The following is an 18,105-nucleotide window of genomic DNA, read 5'->3' on the forward strand; positions in this document are numbered from 1 at the left end:
GGAGGGGGAAGACTTACATGAGCCTGCCTTGAGTAGGTGATGGCCTCAGGTAGGAGCCGGCCAGTTTGTCCCCAGTGAGACGCAGGCCAGTTGTGAGGGGGAGGCTTGGGGATTTCTGCGATTGCTGCCCTTCTCAGTGAACCAAGAAGCAGGGGTGTCAGGTGAGAACAGGTACTGGGGGTTTACTGGGGGTTTGTTGAGAGAGGCGGCTTAGACGCCATATCTTGCTGCTCAGCGGGTCTCAGGAGCAGCTGAGAAGCATCAGCATCACCTGGGAGCTGGCTGGAAACGCAGACTCTCGGGTCCCACCCCAGACCTGATGTGCATACTGGCAGCTTCCCCAGGCGACTTAGATGCACTTGTGGTTTGAAAAGCTTGGTCTAAAGCATAGGTGGGCAGACTGTACCCGTGAGCCAAATCATGCCCACCTCTTGCCTTTGTAATAAAGTTTATGTATTGTCTGGCTGCTGTCACGCCACATGACAGAGTTGAGTAGTTGTGACAGAGACCATATGTCCTGCAAAGCCTAAAATGTTTACTACCTGGCCCTTTATGGCAAAAGTTTGCCTGCCGTCTAGGGTGGGTGGGAGAGTGAGTGAGTCAGGCTCAGGGCATCAGAGTTACCCGGAGGAGTTGTCAACACGAAGATTATTGGTATCCCCCTCCCACCGGGGTTTCTGATTCAGTGGCCTAATTTTCCAGGTGACACCAATGTGGCAGGAACCACACTTTGAGAAGCCTAAGTCTAGACCAAGGGAGGGGTGCCAGGCCTAGGCTGTGGCTTGCAGGTTGTGGCGGTGAATTTCAGGTGGGACCAGGTGGCACCTCTGTGTGTTTATCCCAGTCCCGTGCAGCTGCTGGGCACCAGGACAAAGGAGGCAGAGAACTGGAGACTTCGGGATGGGGCAGGGGAATGGAGGCCAGAAACCGTGGTTCACCAGGACCTCCCAGCTGAGGAGGTGTGACAGGAACAGGAGCATCAGTGGAAGGCAGTGGGACCGTGGACTACAAGTCCCGATGTGGTCAAAGAACTGGGAGGTGTGCGGTACTAAGAGGGAGAGAGTGAGCCCCGCTGGCGATAGAAGGTGCCTCTCAGCAGAGAGGCCAGGGTTCCTTCACGCCTTCTTTCCTCCGCCAAGAGGCCCCCCTCCTCTGCACTCCCACCTATGCTCTGTAGCATAATGATCCCAATTCCTGCCGCCCTCCACTGGGCTCTGGGGCAACTGCCTGGGAGGACACCCTGGCTCCCCCTCTGACCTGCTGAGACCTGGGCAGCCGACTCCCTTTATCGTGCCTGGTTCCCTCTCGGGGAAATGGTTGTGTCCCTTTGTAGAGCTGCCAGAGCGGGAGTGACTTAGGTAAGGTCCTTAGAGCCTGCAGAGCCTGCAGCAGTGCGGGCTGCCACCAGGCTCATGTTTAGTCCGCTCTGCGCTCCCGCGCTAGTAACTGGAGCACCGTGGACACCGTGTTCAAAGCCGGGAACAGCACGGCCTCTACTCAGCATCAGGCCAAGCGCACTCGTGTGATTACTGGCAAAGGGAAGAAGGCTGATATGTTAGGTGTGTTTTCCATCTCACAGGGTTACGTTTGGGCTCGCCTGGGCCTTCCTAATTGATTTGCGCTCATTACTGTGTGCCTTGTGTCACATGAAAATGTGTGTGTGCAGGGGTGTGTGGTCAGTGCATGTATGCTCTTCATATGCACTTTTCCTCTCTGGTGGGTGACAGACGGCATCACCATGGTGACAGTGTCGTGTGCTAGCATGGAGGTGGAAGGAGTCCTGGGGGAGAGTGTCTTTGACTCTCTTTGGGACATTAGGCAGAGAGGGAGAGGGCCTTGCCCTGGTACAGTGTTAGCCCAGAAGCGCCCTCCTCAGAGCATCCCTTTGCTCGTGTTCTGGAAGTCCTGCCCAGCACATAATAGGTCTCAACGTTGATGAGGAGGGGTCCTGTCGTAGGTGTTTGCATGATGTGTATTTGCCTGCATGGGTCTGCATCAGACCCTTACGGAGGATGAGGACATCCTTACCGTTTTTTCTCACTTCAGAGAAAATGTCTCGTGACTTGTTGGCCCCCCATACAATTCAGTATGTTTGTGTAGCGTTTACAGATTCTGCAAGATGTTTGGCCAAGCACCCTCTCACAACCTTGTACAGCGGTCTTCTCAGTGCCTTGTGCCCTGCACTCAGCGCCCTCTCCAACCTCCCCCTGCTAGACAGGTTCTGTAGTAGCCAGGTTGCCCCCCACCTCCCCCCAGGTAGCTGAAGAGATGTGTCTCTGCCCAAGTTCCTGGCAGTAGTCATTCTTGCACTGTGTGCAGATAGCCAGGCACTTTCCTTGGTGGGAATACTGCCCCCGCGTGCATCCCCTCCATCCTTCAGGGGCACATGAACTGAGTGTGTTAACACACTTCCCACTGGTGATTTTCCACGAGCTGCATCTCCTCCGCTCCCACTCGTTTTCCTGCTGGGGACAGCCCCTTGTCCGGGAGCAGCCCAAGGGCAGGGCCCAGGCCTGGGGCTCACCAGCCAGGCCCCGTGAGACGCGGTGTGTGGTGGGGCAGTGACCGCTGAGGACAGCCAGCAGAGGAACCTCGTACCCCAGGCCTGCAGGGCCACCGCGAGGTCCTGTCTGCATTTCACTCGAGAAGCCTGCTGACTTGAACCTGAGCTTCCTTTGCCTTCTTTCCCTTTGGCAGGCGAGTTCAGAATGTCCACACAGGCCTCGACCTGACCGTGCCCCAGCACCAGGAGGTGCGGGGCAAGATGATGTCAGGCCACGTGGAGTACCAGATCCTGGTGGTAACCCGGCTGGCTGCGTTCAAGTCGGCTAAGCACAGGCCCGAGGATGTCGTCCAGTTCTTGGTGAGCTGGGGGCTCTGCCAGGGTGCTCCTGAGGGGGCCCGGGGGCCAGGTGCACAGGTGTGAGCAGCATCAGGGAGCGGGCGCTTCTCTAGCCAGAGCGTGCTGGGTGGTAAGGGCACAAGAGCGATTCAGGTGCTTATGGTCGGAGGGGAGACAGACTGGTAAAGAGACAGGTGCAGGCCATGACAGGAGCGCACGGGGCTGTAGGTGTGCAGAGGAGCAGCACCTGGCCCACCCTTGGGAAATGTTCTGGAGGATTTCTGGAGGTGAGGAGCGAGCCCATAGAGCTATACAGGAGAAGGGAATCCCAGGCAGAGGGCGGGGCGTAAGCAAAGGCACGGAGGTTGGACACAGGGTGTTGTGTGCGGGGAACTGTGCGCAGTTCAGTGTCATCCAGGATGAAGTAGAAGATGAGGGTGACGACGGGCAGGATCCAGGTCACGGAGGGCGTGTAGGGAGCCTGACTTGTCTTGCAGCCAAGGAGGACTTTGAAGTAGGGGAGTGACTCGCTGGCCCATCTGGTGGGGAGTGGAGTTGGATTGGAAGGAACCGGGCAGGAGGCAGGGGGCCCAGTCACGAGTCCAGTGATGCCCCAGGGGAGTGCTGGAGGCAGGCCAGCAGGAGTTGGTGGGAGAGGGAGGGAGAGAGTCGTAAAATACAGTATTTCCAAAGTAACATGCATATCATTTGCTGGCTGACTGTTTGCACCAACTGTAGAGCACCGGCGGAGGGGCGGGTCTAAGGGGGATGTGTGGAGTCTGAAGTGTCCCACAGACACATGAGGCTGCAGTGAGGGACTGGGCAAAGGGAAGGGTTTAGGAGGAAGCCCCAGACACACAGGCAGCTCAGGGACAGTCACGGAGAAGGAGGAGCCTCTGAGGCCAAGGGAAGAGAAGGGGGCATCGTGGAGTCGCAGGAGCTAAGGGAAGAGAGAGCTTTTAATTAAAGGTAAAATGAGCCAGAGTCCTGTGGTACAGACAGGATCAACAGCTACAGGTTTGCACATATTTAGTTCTGAATCTCCTGGCAGCCAGGACAGAAAGGAAAACCATGAATTACCTAGCTCTGGTGACCTATCAGAAGAGACATCACCTTCTAAGAGAGAAAAATGTATGGCACGGTCTTTACGGGATATTTAACACATGGGAAGCATCGAAAAGAGCACGATGTCTTTCATTTGCTCCTTAAATTGACCTTTTTTTAAAAGTTTATTTATTTATTTTGAGAGAGAGAGCAAGAACAGGGAAGGGGTAGAGAGGGAGGGAGAGAGAGAGAGAATCCCAAGCAGGCCCTGCACTGTCAACGCAGAGCCCGTTGCAGAGCTCAAACTCACAAACCGTGAGATCATGACCTGAGCCGAAACCAAGAGTCGGACGCTTAACCGACTGAGCCAGCCAGGCGCCCACTTAAATCGATGACGTTTAGGGAGAATCCAGGTCTAATCTCGGGTGCTGGATCTGGTTCTGCTTGGCTGGGGTTTTGCAACTCCTGATCATCTGACTTGACCCACCATGGAGCCGAACACACACACGTTTTCAGAGCTGGGAGCAGAAGAGAATATCTGAGGTGCGTGTCTTTGGGCATAAGAGAGAAGCAACATCCGGGGAGCCCTGGAGGAGCATCCCGGCAGGTCTGAGTCCTGCACAGAGGGCCACCCTTACGTGCGAGGCCGTGGTGGAGACATCTTTACGCCCCCGTGCATCACCCCGGTGCCAGTCTTTTGTGGCCAGTGAGAACTGCAAAGGGTGTTAAGTGCGTGTATGGATGGCCATGCGTGCAGGGACTTCTCACACATTTTGAACCACCTGCGAGGGCGGAGGAGAATGCATTTACCCCCCATGAAATCTCTGAAGTTTCATGATTTAGCTTAAAAAAAAGGAGGGGGGAGCATTTTGCATTCTATTCCCGAAAAGGATACATGTCTCAATAAAAACATGAATTTAACTGCTCATCAGAAAGTAAAACAGCCCCCAAAAAGGGACACTGGGTGTGCTTGCTGTTTAGCAGCGCCCACGTGTGCTGGCGGTACGAGCACACATGCCTCCCCCGGAGAGGCTCAGGGTAGCAGTACTGTGCACCCTGCCCGTGGGGGCCCCAGGTGAACAGCAGCTCGCATCTCTGCACCCATGGCCTCTCCCCGAGCCTCTTCTCCCAGCTGTTCAGGAAGCTGCTTGAGAAGCCCTTGCTTTGGAACACTGATGAATGTGGGTCCTGGTTGGGCGGGGAGGTTACCCCTGACTTAAAACTTCCTGGCCTCTCACGCTATCAGTGCTCAGGAAACCTGAAGCTTCCAGGACCCCATTCCACTCCTGCTGGGTCCAAGGGCCAGACCCGCGTGGGGCTGTCAGGCCAGCAGAGGGCACTCAATCCTCAGGGTCACAGCTTCCCTGATTGGGCCGAGTCACTGTTCTCAGGACCCAGGGGTTAGAACCTACATCTCTTTCCTGAAAGGATCCTCTTACTTTTTTCCTTGAGGGCTGTTTTCAGGACAGCTCCAGAGCCAGATCCAGCTCTGGGGCCAGCTCCAGATCCAGTTGACAACTGCAGGCTGCAGCCGCCTGGCCCAGGGAACTCCCATTGGCGGGGGGAAGGAGGAGAAGGGGGCTGGGGGACTAAATTCCTCCAGTGCTCCAGCCACCTGCCAGCATGTGAAACCCTCACAGGCTGGGGGTTCTGGTGACAGGTGTAGTTAGCCAGGGCCGTGAGCTCCAACACAGCTGTGCACCGGGATCGCCAGGTCTCATGTCAGCACCTCCAGACACCCCCAGCGTCCTCAGCCACACCAGCATTCAGTGCTGTGCCACAGGTTTGGCCCTGGCCCGGGAGCAGAGGTGGGTCTATCTCTGTTTTTATGCTCAGTGCTCTGTCAGAGGAGCTGGGGAGCCAGGCCCAGCATACAGAGTCCAAGACAAGGGAGGATGCTGGGCGATTGGTGGGTGGGTGTGTGGTCAGAGCAGGTGACTCTTTGAGCACCCACACTGGGTTGCACAGACTGCGGCAATGCCTCCGACCCACTGTGCCACGGCTGCTCCCTCCGTGCAGGGCCTGAGCCTTGTGGGGCAGAGATCATGCAGAGGTGGCCTCATAGAATGTGAACTCAGCTGGGAACTGAGTGTCAGGGTGACTCTGGTGGCCTGGGACCACCTGCCGACCTGCTCCCCCGAGGTCCCAGTGTGCATTGGGGTTCTGGCTGACAGCAGGGCTGAGAAACAACCTTGTAATATCCGGCTCTTCTCCACTGGAGCCCTGTAGGGATGGTTCCAGCTAGAAGGCTGCTGCTTGCATGCGGGAATATGATCCAGAGATCTGTGCTGAGAAAAGGTGACTCATGTGGTTGTTGGAAGATGACCTAACAGCTGGCCAAACCATGAGGTCACCCCACTAGTCGGCTGAAGGCCCAGAATGGAGGCAGCCGGCCTCCTTGGTCACCTGTGGGCCGGGCCAGGGTCCCTGTGCCAAATGTCTCTACCTGGACCTGTGACAGTGCCTGGAATCCACCATGGCTGTATCTTCTCTCTGGCTACTCAGACTTTCATAATTGAGCCTAGTACTGATTAGGGGTGTTGAGAATGGAGCTGAGGAAGGATGATGGGTGGAGGGTCAGAGGTGCCCCAAGGCACCTGTCCTGGGGACAGGCTCTCCAAACAGCCCGGCCTCTGGGCTGTCTGGTTGGGGCAAGGGGGAGAGTACTCAGGAAACCACATGCCCCTCTCATTCCAGGTCTCCAAAAAGTACAGCGAGATCGAGGAGTTCTACCAGAAACTGAGCAGTCATTACCCCGCGGCCAGCCTTCCCCCACTCCCCAGGAAGGTCCTGTTCGTTGGGGAGTCTGACATCCGGGAAAGGAGAGTCCTGTTCAATGAGATTCTGCGCTGTGTCTCAAAGGACGCCGAGTTGGCAGGAAGCCCAGAGCTGCTAGAATTCTTAGGTACCTGAGGCTCTGTCCCAAACCCCTGAGGTCTCCCCTGTTCCAGAACTAGGCCTCACTCCCCTGGCTGGGCCAGTATGGGTCCACAGCTACTGCCTGCAGTCAGGAAGCTTCAGCCAGGCTGTTGAGGCAGGTGGGCCTTACCCGCTGCCTGGCCGTGGTGGTGGGCAGGGAGAGGCTGGCACCTGGTCTTTGAGGACTCACTGCCTGGGTGCCCGATGGGGCTCATACAGGGTGTTCTCTGTAGTCTGACTCCACCAGAGGCCCATGCCCCTGGTGCCATGCCCCTCCTGGCATCCCCAGAGCTCCACTCCGCCCCCAACACACGCACCCCATTTTGCCTCCTGCCAGCCAGGCCTGGGGACCTGGTCCCTGGGGACATCTCCCTCAGCTTGCCCCCCACAGATGTGTTTTGGGTATGGCTACAGGTGGAGGCTCAGCCCACACTGGCCCAGTGGCAGGGACTTCAAACCCTTGTAGTGTGTGTCCTCAGCCACCTCCTTCCCCTTCGAGTTTCCTTAGCTGTCAGATGGGACAACGCCTGGCAGCCAGGTGGCAAGAGAATCCAGTGAGCTCACACGTGTGAAGCATGTAGAACAGAGCCTGCTGTGCAGGAAGTGCTGTACAAGGGTGGCTGACGTTTTCCTTCCCACTTGGTACACCCGGGCGCCGTCCAGGCTTGCCGTCCAAGGCAGATGAAGTGCCTGTGCACCCCTGGGTGGGGAGAGGTCCCATCAGGAGGTGCTGGACTCTCCCCCTGACTTTCTCCCCTCTTTGGACCATTCTGTTTAACTCTTCCTAATGACCGTGGTCTCTAAGCTTCACAAGACAGATGGGAGGTTTTCAGAAGACAATTAACAAATAGCAAATACACCCAAAAAAAAAAAAAATTTAAGGGGTGAGGAATAAAAGCAAAACCAAGGAATGCACAGAAGGCTGGGACTGGGTAAGGCTGCAGAGCAGGTTTCTCCTCTCCTTTTCCATCCCCCCTACATGGGCTTGTGGGCCCCCGGGTTGTTTGCTATGAGATCACAACCTGTTTGCCTCCCAATGGTCTGTGTTGACTGTGAGATGGGGACTCCAGCTGATCCATAATTGGGGGGAACTCCCGATCTCCTGGCCCCCTCTGTTATGGAGAAGAAGGATAAGGTGGTCTGACTTTCCTAGCCTTTCTGTGCCTCAGTTTCTTCATCTGTAAAGTGCAAACAGGATCTCTCGCATGAGATTTTTACAATATTTAAATAAATCCATACTTGAAAAATGCTTTTTTAAAAAAAATTTTTCTTAATGTTTATTTGTTGTTTTTTAGAGAGAGAGACAGAGCATGAGCAAGAGATGGGTAGAGAGAGAGGGAGACACAAAATCCAAAGCAGGCTCCCGGCTCTGAGCTGTTAGCACAGAGCCCGACGCGGGGCTCAAACCCACGAACTGTGAGATCATGACGTGAGCCTAAGTCAGAGGCTTAACCAACTGAGCCACCCAGGCGCCCCTACCTATAAAATGCTTTTTACATGATGCCTGTTACATGAAATTGAAGGTTCGTGACATTTTGAATGGTATTTTCACGTTTGTCCTAATAAATCAATAGCAAAGCATAACATAAGGCAGTGTATCATTACTGCTTAGTTTTACTTATTACAGTAACACATATTACTCTTGTATACGTATTCATACCCTACGTGCCATGCGTTCTGTAAGTTCGTTACTTAAGAATGATATTTTTTTAAGAAGGAACTGCTTTCAAAGATCTACCACTCAGTGGCTGTTTAGGTATAGATGAACAAGTGGTCTAAACTCATTTCTCAATCCATCTGTGGGGAAGGACTAGCTCTTATATTCCCAATCTGTCACAGACAGATATTTTCACAAATAACAAAAATCCCATGCTTGGATGTCGTGACAGTGTCAAGCTGCTATGGAAGTTTCCGGATGCTTGCTCTCCCTTTCCTTGTTACCACATCATGGACATCCGTCGGTGGATGCTTTGAGAAGCGCTGATGTAAGCCAGTTTGTAATGGAACCGTTAACAGTTTGTGCTAAATCTTCCGCAAGCTCACTGTGCACTCCTTGGGCTCATAGTCTAAGTGCCCAGACCCTTGGAGCAGATCTTCACTGGATTACGGAGCTCCCTGATACGCCCCGCAAATGCACGCTGGCTGGCTTGTCCGGCCCTTAGCCCGGGCGTGCAGGTTCGGCCGCTGCTGTGATGCCAGCCTGTTCCTCGGCTCCTCCCTGTAACCACTCCACTCTAGGCTTCGCTGGGGAGCTTCACCCCCGACAGGCTGCAGCAGGGGCTCAGAGCCCAGGCTGCCCCTTATCCACTCAGACCCACAACCCTGGTCCCAGGGTGCTGTAGGAAGCCCCCAGCTCAGGTCCTGGCACAGGAGCTTGGGTGTGATGCGATGCCTCTTCATTCCCTGCCATGGGTGTCAGGTGCCCTCTTCTGTCTCCTTCCACAGGCACCAGATCCCCGGGGGCTGCGGACCTCACCAGCAGAGATGTCTCTGTCCTAAAGGCACACAACCAGGCCCGGGACGACGGGGAGGCTTTTGACTTCTTCAAGCAGCAGGACCAAACGGAGGATGAGGGTCTACCCATCCCAGGCCTGCAGGGTCAGGATGCAGGGAAATCCTCTGAGGAGGAAGAGGAAGAGGCACTGGACCCTCTGGGCATCATGCGGTAGGTCTCCCCATCCTAGATGGGCCCTCCTTCTGGCTTGTTCCTGGTGATGGCTCTTCTCATCCTCTGTCCCGAGAGTCTGAGAAAACCTGTCTCTCTGGATCATCACCCCATGTACCTGGGGTGCTCAGGGAACTGGCTCTCTACTCACTCTCGACATGCCTATTCTTAGAGCTAGGCTCAGGCATTGCCTTCTCCCTGGCCCCAAGGCGGGCCCCTGATCTCCAGCTCCACACTGAGTCTTGGGAGTCCCGACCCCTGACACCCCACCTCAGCAGCCCAAGAGCCCCCGGGTCTCCACCCAGGTCACCACTGATAGCCTGTGATGTGTGGCATGTGATTGGAGCGCCCCGGGCTGCATTTCGTTGTTCTTAAAGCAGGGGTGTTTACTTTGGCCCTGCCTCCCCCAAGGCGGTTGTAAGGCCTGTGAGTTACGTGGGTGGAGGAGACTGATAACCCTCAGGGTGCTGACTGTGTGATGAAGAAGGTAGAGTGAGCCCTGGGGTCCCCTAGCCAGTCAGCTGTGTCCCCTTTACGTGCACATACATGCACACAGGTGCATACACACGTACGCTGGCTGGAGAAGAAGAGGTAAGCCAGCTGCGGTCTTGGTGGTCCCTTAGTGTCCTGATTCTGTCATCTGATTCCTTCTCCTTTCCTGGCCCTCTGACTGCCTTAGCCAGTCACTGAGCTGCTCCCAATCCCCCACTGCAGGACCATCCTGTGCTGGGAGTAGGGGACCACAGGCAGGATGAGCCCAGAGAGACATCTGTTCCCAAGGCCTGTCTGATGGGCACAGGCTGAGGTGTGTGGGAAGGGCCTCCCAAGCAGACAGACTCAGCCACTCGAGGGCCCTCACCGCTGCTTGGCCCAAACCTGCGAGAAGCAAGGTGGGAACTCCTAGGTGTTTCTGAGCACCTACCACACACGGGGCTTTGTACTTTGCACTTCACATACTGTGCCTCATTGATGCCCTGCCTGCAAGCAGATGCTGTAAAATGGGACGTTTTACAGATTAAAGAAACAGAAGCCCGCAGAGGCCGAGTGCCATGCACAAGGCCAGACAGCTGGTAAATAATGGTACTGGGATTCAAATCCAGTTCAGGGCCCCGGACTGTGGTGTGGACTAGGCTGCTTGGGCTTGAATCCTGGCTCTGCCACTTGCCAGCGTGTATCCCTGGCGGTTTACCCTTGTCAGTTTCCTGCAGTGAAAATAGAGCACTGCCAGCACCTCTCTTTAGGGCTCTTGTGGCGACCGCCCTTCTCATGGTGCCAGCTTGCTGCCCCAACACCTCCGCAGAGCCAGCCGCAGACCCGCAGCGACACTCCCTCTGCCCTGGTGAGAGATTGAAGTTCAGCCAACAGACGAGGGAGGCCCGTCTCGCAGGTCCTGTTCCAGAAATTAGGGAGGGGCAAGTTCCACTTAAATGACATGAAAATCACAGTCCAGAAAACTCTGCCCGCCATCCGCCAGCTTTCCTCTCCTGGAGGGGATGTGAGGCTGGGCACACACAAGAGGGGTGGCTGCAGGGCCCCCGTGAGACCAGCCTGCAGGGGACAAGGGTTCACTCTTGGGAAAGATCTGGTGCTCTGGGAGACACGGCACCAGAGCCGGAAGTCGGGCAGCGCCTTGCAGTCAGGTCCCAGCAGTCAGGTGCCCAGCAGTCAGGTCCCCCTGGCCCTCCATGGCCACCTTGACCTGGGTGAGGGATCAGCGGCCCTGTGGAAGAGGCAGTGAGGTTATTTGGGGAACAGTTTGTAATAGGCACTCCTTATCAGCCTTGCACAACCTGCAGGCCCTTCTTGGGCTTTATTTTGGTAAAGATAAGGCTTTGTTTGAACTCATGCTCTCTGTTGTTCTGAGTAACCACACGTAAAGCCAAACGGAGAAGGACTTCAGTGGTTTGCGCCAGCCTTTGGCTGAGGGTCATGCTTAGCAAAGCGGCTCCTTTTTTGGGTAGGAAAATGCTCTTTGGGGTTGGCAAGGGCCGCCCTGAATTTTCTACTTATTTCGGTAGCAGATTGTCGGGAGATGTGTCAGCCATTTGGGACCACCCCCCACCCCCCCGCCCCCAGCACTGTCCCCAGCTCTGCACTCGGGGGTGGCAGAGGTGGGGGGTTGCTGATTTCTGAATCCTGGGAAAGCTTAGCATCTGAAAGGGATCCCAGAGGTCTAATAAGACCTCCTGCTAATTTTTCCTTTAATGACTGGTGTGACAGTGGTCAGTTCTGTTGGTCCCATCAGGAAAAGTAAAAACTAACATTTTTTGAGAGCTTGGTAAATGCCAAGAACTGATTCCCATTCTCGTGAATAGATACTTCTATTTCTGTTGTTGTTTTTTTTTTTAAGGTCATGACACACCACCTTGCTCTCAGGACCTGTGTGGGTCTGGTTTGGGAAATGGTACTCTAGGAAGCCAGTAGAGGCATCAGGCTGTGTGTGTGTGTGTGTGTGTGTGTGTGTGTGTGTGTGTGTGTGTAAGCTGAAGTTTGGAGACAAGTAGCTCATCCAAATTCATGCAACCACAAAAGGCAGAGTCAGGACTCAGCGCCCTCCCCTTGCATGCACTGTCCCTCGGTTCCAGTCATTCTGCAGTCTGGGAGGTGGGCAGGGCCTGGGATTATCCACAGATGGGAAAACTGAGGAGAGTTGACCAGGCACTTGGCTGAGCCTCATACACATGTGGCAGAGCCCCACCTTGAACTCAGGCTTCCCCCTTGGCCTCTGCGAGGGCACCCAGGTGGGCCTGTTGACTCTTGCACAGTGCTGTCCCCCCTGCCCTTTAGTGGGGAGCATTCTGGTTTTTGCAGGAGACTTACGCTTTGCATGTACATCCCCCACCCTGCCCTCAGTTCCTCTGCAGATGCGGCACCCGCTGTCCCAGATGTGCACCAACCCCCACCCCCAGTGCCCATCTGGGTCTGGCTTTCCAGAGCAGCCACGTTTCCAGGTGACAGGCGTGAGTCCTTCCTGCCTTGGACCCGGTGGGGCGCTGTCGCTCCACCACAGGGCTGCCGGAAGGGGGGGAGGTCGCCAGCACAAAGCCCCGTGCAGGGACTGCCCGGGCTTTTCTTTGTCTCTTAAACCTGATTTTGATTAGGGAGAAGACGACTTGCTACACCAGTAGAAAGTGCTTAAAGATAGAAAGAGCTTTCACTCAGCCCATCACAACTCTGCCGCTCTCCTGCTGCTCACAGGGTTTTGGGCATTTGTGTCCCCGCGTGACCCACATCACTACATGCACAGCACACATGCCTTTTATGCTGTGCTTTTCACGGTGGATTCTCTCACAGTCGCTTTCCATGTCCTGCGTCATTTTCATGTTTAACTCTATTGTAGAGACTTCACACATTTGCAAAAGGTGGAGTTCTACTGTAATAGTTCTGCCTTCCGCTGGAAACACTCTGTTAAAACCATTTTTAATTGTAACTTGAATAATACAGATTAGTACAGAAAAATTGAAAACACAGCAAAAAGGCCTTTTGCCATGGAGGTATAGCTTTTGGATATACATTTTTAATACCAGAATGGGGTGATGTTGTGTGCACCACTCTATAATTTGCTCTTTTTTTTTTTTCAGCATATGTACTGGGTCTTTCCAGATCAGCAAATAGGTTTCTACATTCTTAATCCTGTGCTAGTCTGTTGGGTCAATGCCCTGCACATGGCTTTGCCAGGCCTGCCTGAGGCACTGTGGTGGTTTCCGTACGTTTTTGCTGTTACAGGCAGTGAGGAAGTTTATCACGTGTGGAGTTTTTCCTCCCAGATAACTGCCCCAGAGCAAGGCCCTGGAAGCTTCTGCCCAGGGGCCTCAGTTGTGCTCCTCGGTTATGTAGAATTCTTTAGGGACTTAATCCCTCTCTGTTGGGAAGGCGTTTTTGCTTTTCTAAACCCTGCTCATCTGAGAGGTCCTCTGCCTCTCACCTCTTCCTCCAGTGCCCAGTGAGCCCCACTACAGCCCCAGGTCCCTGAGGACCCTCAGCTCCCCAAGGGACAGGCTGGTTCCTGCATGAACATGCCTTCTCTTAAGGCCAGGCTTCCCGCTCTCTGCTCACAGGAGGGGGAGCCAGCCCCCACTGCACTGGGCGTGGCCTCAAGTGGGGAAGCTGGACGGTTTTTTTTGGAGTGAATTACATATTTTGTCATAATTATTTATACAAATTTTGCCTTATCTTCATAGAAGAGTCATACGTGTCTTAGTATAAAAATGTTTTACTCCTTGTATTTGGATAAAGTCACTCCTCTGGGATGACTCTGTGGTTTTGAAAACCTCCTAGTGCACTGCCTGGTATCCCCAGATTTGCTCTAGTTGGGGATTTACTTATTTGTGCCCCAGCTTTATTGAGACCTAATCGGCACATAACATTGTATGAGCCTAAGATGTGCAACGTGATGATTTAATACACATATAAATTACAAAATAAACCACAATAAGGTTAGCAGAGTCCTCCATCTGAGAAACTAGTTCTGAGATTTGGAAGTGAGATGTCCTCCAAGGTGGGCTGTGGAGGGGCTATGCAGGTGGCCCCAGCCGTACCTGGTGAGGTACCTCAGAAGCTGCTTCTCCTCGGCCACCTCACTCACGGGCCTGGGATCCCTTTAATGTTCTGGCCCCTGCCTAGGACAGCAGGCCCCGCTGGGAGTCTCTCCCTGGAGCTTGTGAGAAGTGCCCTCAGACCTGGGCTTTAAGGAGCCCTTTAGGTGATTCACAGGAAGTTCACGTTTGAGAAGCCCCAGAAACCAAAGTTGATGACAGTCTTGGATATGGTGGGAAGGAAACGACGCAGGAGCAGCAGGCCTTCTGGCCACAGCTCTGCCATCCGCTGGGGCTTCCAGAAGGGTGAGTTCAGGGGTCCATCCTGCTGCCCTCAGTCCCCCGCCCTTTCCAGCTCTGAGGCTTTCTCTCCTGTCACCCGCCACCTGCCAGAGGGCAGTTGTTCCTGGTCACAGTAGGGCCTTGTCCTGTACCTCAGCAGACAGCACTCAGCTGCGGCCTGGCCCAGAACCAAAATCAATGAGGAGCATGGTGACAGCCACCCCCAGCTGCACCCTGGAGCCGTCCCACTGATCGATTGCAGCACGTCCCCCGTGAGAGCAGCACTGCGTCCATTTCCCCATCCGCGTCGGTGCGCGGTCTGGGCTGAGTGCACCATGTGACAGTGCTTCCCTTTTTTCCTTCAGTAGCAAAAATTTCAGTTCAAGAGAAGTCTCCTACAGAGCCTCGATATATATAAAACAGAGTGAGGTAGGGTTGGCCTGGTTGGGACAGGACTAGAGGGAGACTGGATCTCTGCCCCCTTAGCCTCAGCTCACCTCGCACGTGGCCCTGAGTGGCTCTGCAGAAGGTCCGGGCCTCTTAGAGCATGGTTTGAAAGCCACTGGGAAAGCTGGATGTGCGGACACCCCAGAGCAGAATCAGAAGCAGACGGTGCCAGGTTCAAAGCCCAGAGATGCCCCTTTACCAGCTGGAGGGCACTGGGCAGTTTCTGTTTTTATAAATTAAAGACAAAGTCCCAGTGACAGGAAGAATAAAATGAGAAGTACAAGAAATTACCCTGGTACAATGTTATCAGTATTTCAGATTTGCTTTGTGCTGGTTTGTGTAAGCCGAACTAAAGGCAGCCTTTCCACTTCCTGTTGTGTTACGCAAACATCAGCACTTACCTCAATGCCAGGTCACCTGGTACAGCCTGTCAGACTTGCTGCAGCCAGGTTAGAGGGATGCCTCCCGCAGCCTTGGTCTCGAGCCAGGGGCTTGATTGGCTGTCCTTGATGGAATTGAATGGTTGCTTGACTCCCTGGGGATGGAACCTTGAGAGCTCATGCCTGTCATTCCCCTGCCTCAGGCTGCCTGGAACTCTTGTGGCAGCCCCCAAGTAAGAGCATTAAAACGACAGAGCCTTTGGGGCACCCCGGTGGCTCAGTTGCTTAAGTGTTTGACTCTTGGTTTTGGCTCAGATCATGATCTCATGGTTCGTGGGTTCGAGCCACACGTCAGGCTTCATGCTGACAGTCCGGAGCCTGCTGTCCGGAACCTGCTTGGTATTCTCTCTCTCTCCTTCTCTCTGCCCCTCCCCTACTTGCTTTGTCTCTCAAAATAAATAAAACCTTAAAAAAAAACAAAAACAAAAAAACCAGAGCCTTTAAACTGTGAGGGACTTGAAGGCAAATCCACTGTTTACTCGTGGATATTACTGAGGAGCCAAGACCACACAGCCACGTACCTTCCTGGTGGGAGCTCCAGCCCCCTGACCACTGGCCCAGGAATTCACCCATTACCCCCAGCCTGAGACTGAGTCCGTGCCAGGGTGCCAGCCTCACGACCCTTGTCCACGCGTTCTCCATGTTGGGTGTTAGGGGTGATGGGGTTGCTCAGTTGCAGGGACTGCCAGGTCCCACTGGTCATGTCAACATTTGGGGTGTCGTCGGGGATGTGGGAATAAACCAAGGCCTCCCAGGTGAGACCAGGCAAGGGCCTTGATTCAGAACTGGCCATAGCAAAGGAGGGGTCCACCACCAGGACCTGCATTTAGCAGAGGCTCAGAGGCACGCTGGGAGTAGGAGCGATTCTTGGTGGGAAAAGAGAAGGCACAGGTGTGCCCCGACTGGAGGCTGTTGGCAGGGGAGGCTGCTAACTGGAAAAGGGGCATCCTGCATGCTGGGCGGGTGGTTGGGGGTTTGGTCTCCTGGGCTGGTCTGCTGCAGGTGGTGGGACAAAGTTCTGTCTTCCGTATGCTCTGCTGGCTGCCCATTTGTATATTCAGTCTTGCAGGGCCGTTTTGGGTGTGGCCAGAGCTGGGTCCTTGCTTTCCACTGGGTGCAGCCAGTGGTGTGGGTACCATGGCGGGTGAGGGACAGTGTTTGGCCCCAGTGCATAAAGGAGGAATGTCCTCACGCACAAGCCCAGAAGGGAGGGGGAATCACTGAAGTCCTGGTCCGCCAGGTGGGGCCAGTGGCCTGGACAGTCAGGCCATGGCTGTTGAGAAACAGATCCTTGAGGGTGACTCCGGGGTTACAGCAAATGATGGGTGTTTACCAGACAGGCCCTGTTTACTTTTTAGGGCCCAGAATGAAGTGTTTTGGGCCGAAACATGACGTGACCCTGGACAGTAGTATCAAGTGCACCTGTGATCACAGGCTTCTGCTGCACGTGGGTTCCACACGCAGCTTCCAGAGCATTCCTCGTTCCCATTTAACAGACAAGGAAACAGACGAGGGAAGTGAAATGACTGGCCTGAGGCCGAACATGGGTTCCCTTGCATCCCCCCACCCCCTCCAGTGCTCCTCCCCGGGAACAGAAAGGCCAGAATCTTCCCCAGACCTTTTAGGCTGTGGCCCCAACTTCCCGCCAGACTCTCCTCCTTCACCTTAGCATTTTCACAGGGCTGTTCTCTGCCTGGAGCACAGCTTTCCCGACTCTGCTCATTCCCCATCCAGTGCTTCCCTGAAGCTCCTGTCTGGGGGACACCTGTCCGGTTCGTGGGGTGATAGCCTCTCCTCGGTGACCTGCACTGCCCTGATGATCGGGCCACTGTGGAAGCCCCGAGACCTGGTGCTGCTGCAAATAGCATTGTCCTGGAATAAGCTTCGCAAAAGTGTATTTATTGGCATTCAGAATTTTCTCTAAATGCAATAGAAATTGAATTTAAAATTAAAAAATGAAAAATGCTTTATTTGAAAGCAGGAAAATTATATGACTGGAGAGGAGATTAATTTCCTTACTTGGTTAAGTGTCACCCTGGCTTTGAAGGTAAGGTAAGTCACGTTGTCTATGAGTTTTGGCTTCAGAAGGGCCTTCTGTTTTAGTCCAGGAGATGCTCCTGTAACTCAAGTGATGCAGATCCTGGGCAGCTGGTGCCCATTGGTGGTCTGCCCGGGGGGGGGGGGGGGGGTGGGGGGCAGGTGCATCCGGGAACATGGACACGGGCCCCCTTAGTGGCCAGAGGGGAGGCTACTGTCATGCGTCTGTCACTGTCACCAGAACTGCCTGAGCCACGTGAGCAGGGCCGTCAGCCTCAGCGTCTGCCACCTCCGTCTCACGTTTGCACCACGTCCGCCCGCAGAGTGCGGCCTGGTCTGGACATCTGTCTTCCATCAGGCATGCAGTGCAGGAGAGTTGATGTCTGTCCACGCACACGCCTGCATGCTACAGGAATGTGCTTCCCCATGCCTGCACCCATCCAGGGAGCCTGCCCCCCACCTCCTGCCACCCATGCTGCCCCAGAGCCTGCACAAGTTCAGGTGACCTCCTTTGTGCCCGCCAGGAAGGCAGGAGCAGGTCTGTCTATGGCACACCTCTCTGCTCAGGGCCCAGTTGCCCCATTGCCCCATCCCTGGTGACAGGAGACTAAACTGGTGAAAGGACAGGCGGGGCATCCTTTACCGTGTGGGTGCAGAGGCAGGGCTGGCGGGTGCAGCACAGTGGGGAGGTGCATCCCGCAGACAGCCGGGTGGACACAGGAGGAGCAGGGGCAGAGCAGGGATGGTGGGGGGCGGGGGCCATGGCCTGTGTGTGCAGCTTGAGTCCGCGTCCACGCGATCTGTGAGCGAAGGAAGAAACCCGGCTTGGAGACTCACCTCACACATGACATTCCTGACCCTGTCCCAGAAGCCAGAAATCTGGTATCATTCTGG

At 54.8% G+C, this 18,105-nt stretch overlaps 1 protein-coding gene across 1 annotated transcript in view; it reads left to right on the forward strand.

Annotated features, from left to right (window-relative positions):
* Positions 1–18,105, forward strand: part of HS1BP3 (HCLS1 binding protein 3) — a 31,051-nt gene that overhangs the window by 2,079 nt on the left and 10,867 nt on the right. The window contains exons 2-4 of the mRNA XM_030311576.1: positions 2,698–2,863; positions 6,584–6,791; positions 9,251–9,470. Coding sequence (XP_030167436.1) covers positions 2,698–2,863; positions 6,584–6,791; positions 9,251–9,470 — 594 coding nt within the window. The remainder of the gene's footprint in view (positions 1–2,697; positions 2,864–6,583; positions 6,792–9,250; positions 9,471–18,105) is intronic.

The sequence above is a fragment of the Lynx canadensis genome, chromosome A3, assembly GCF_007474595.2.
Source record: "Lynx canadensis isolate LIC74 chromosome A3, mLynCan4.pri.v2, whole genome shotgun sequence".
NCBI lineage: Eukaryota > Metazoa > Chordata > Mammalia > Carnivora > Felidae > Lynx > Lynx canadensis.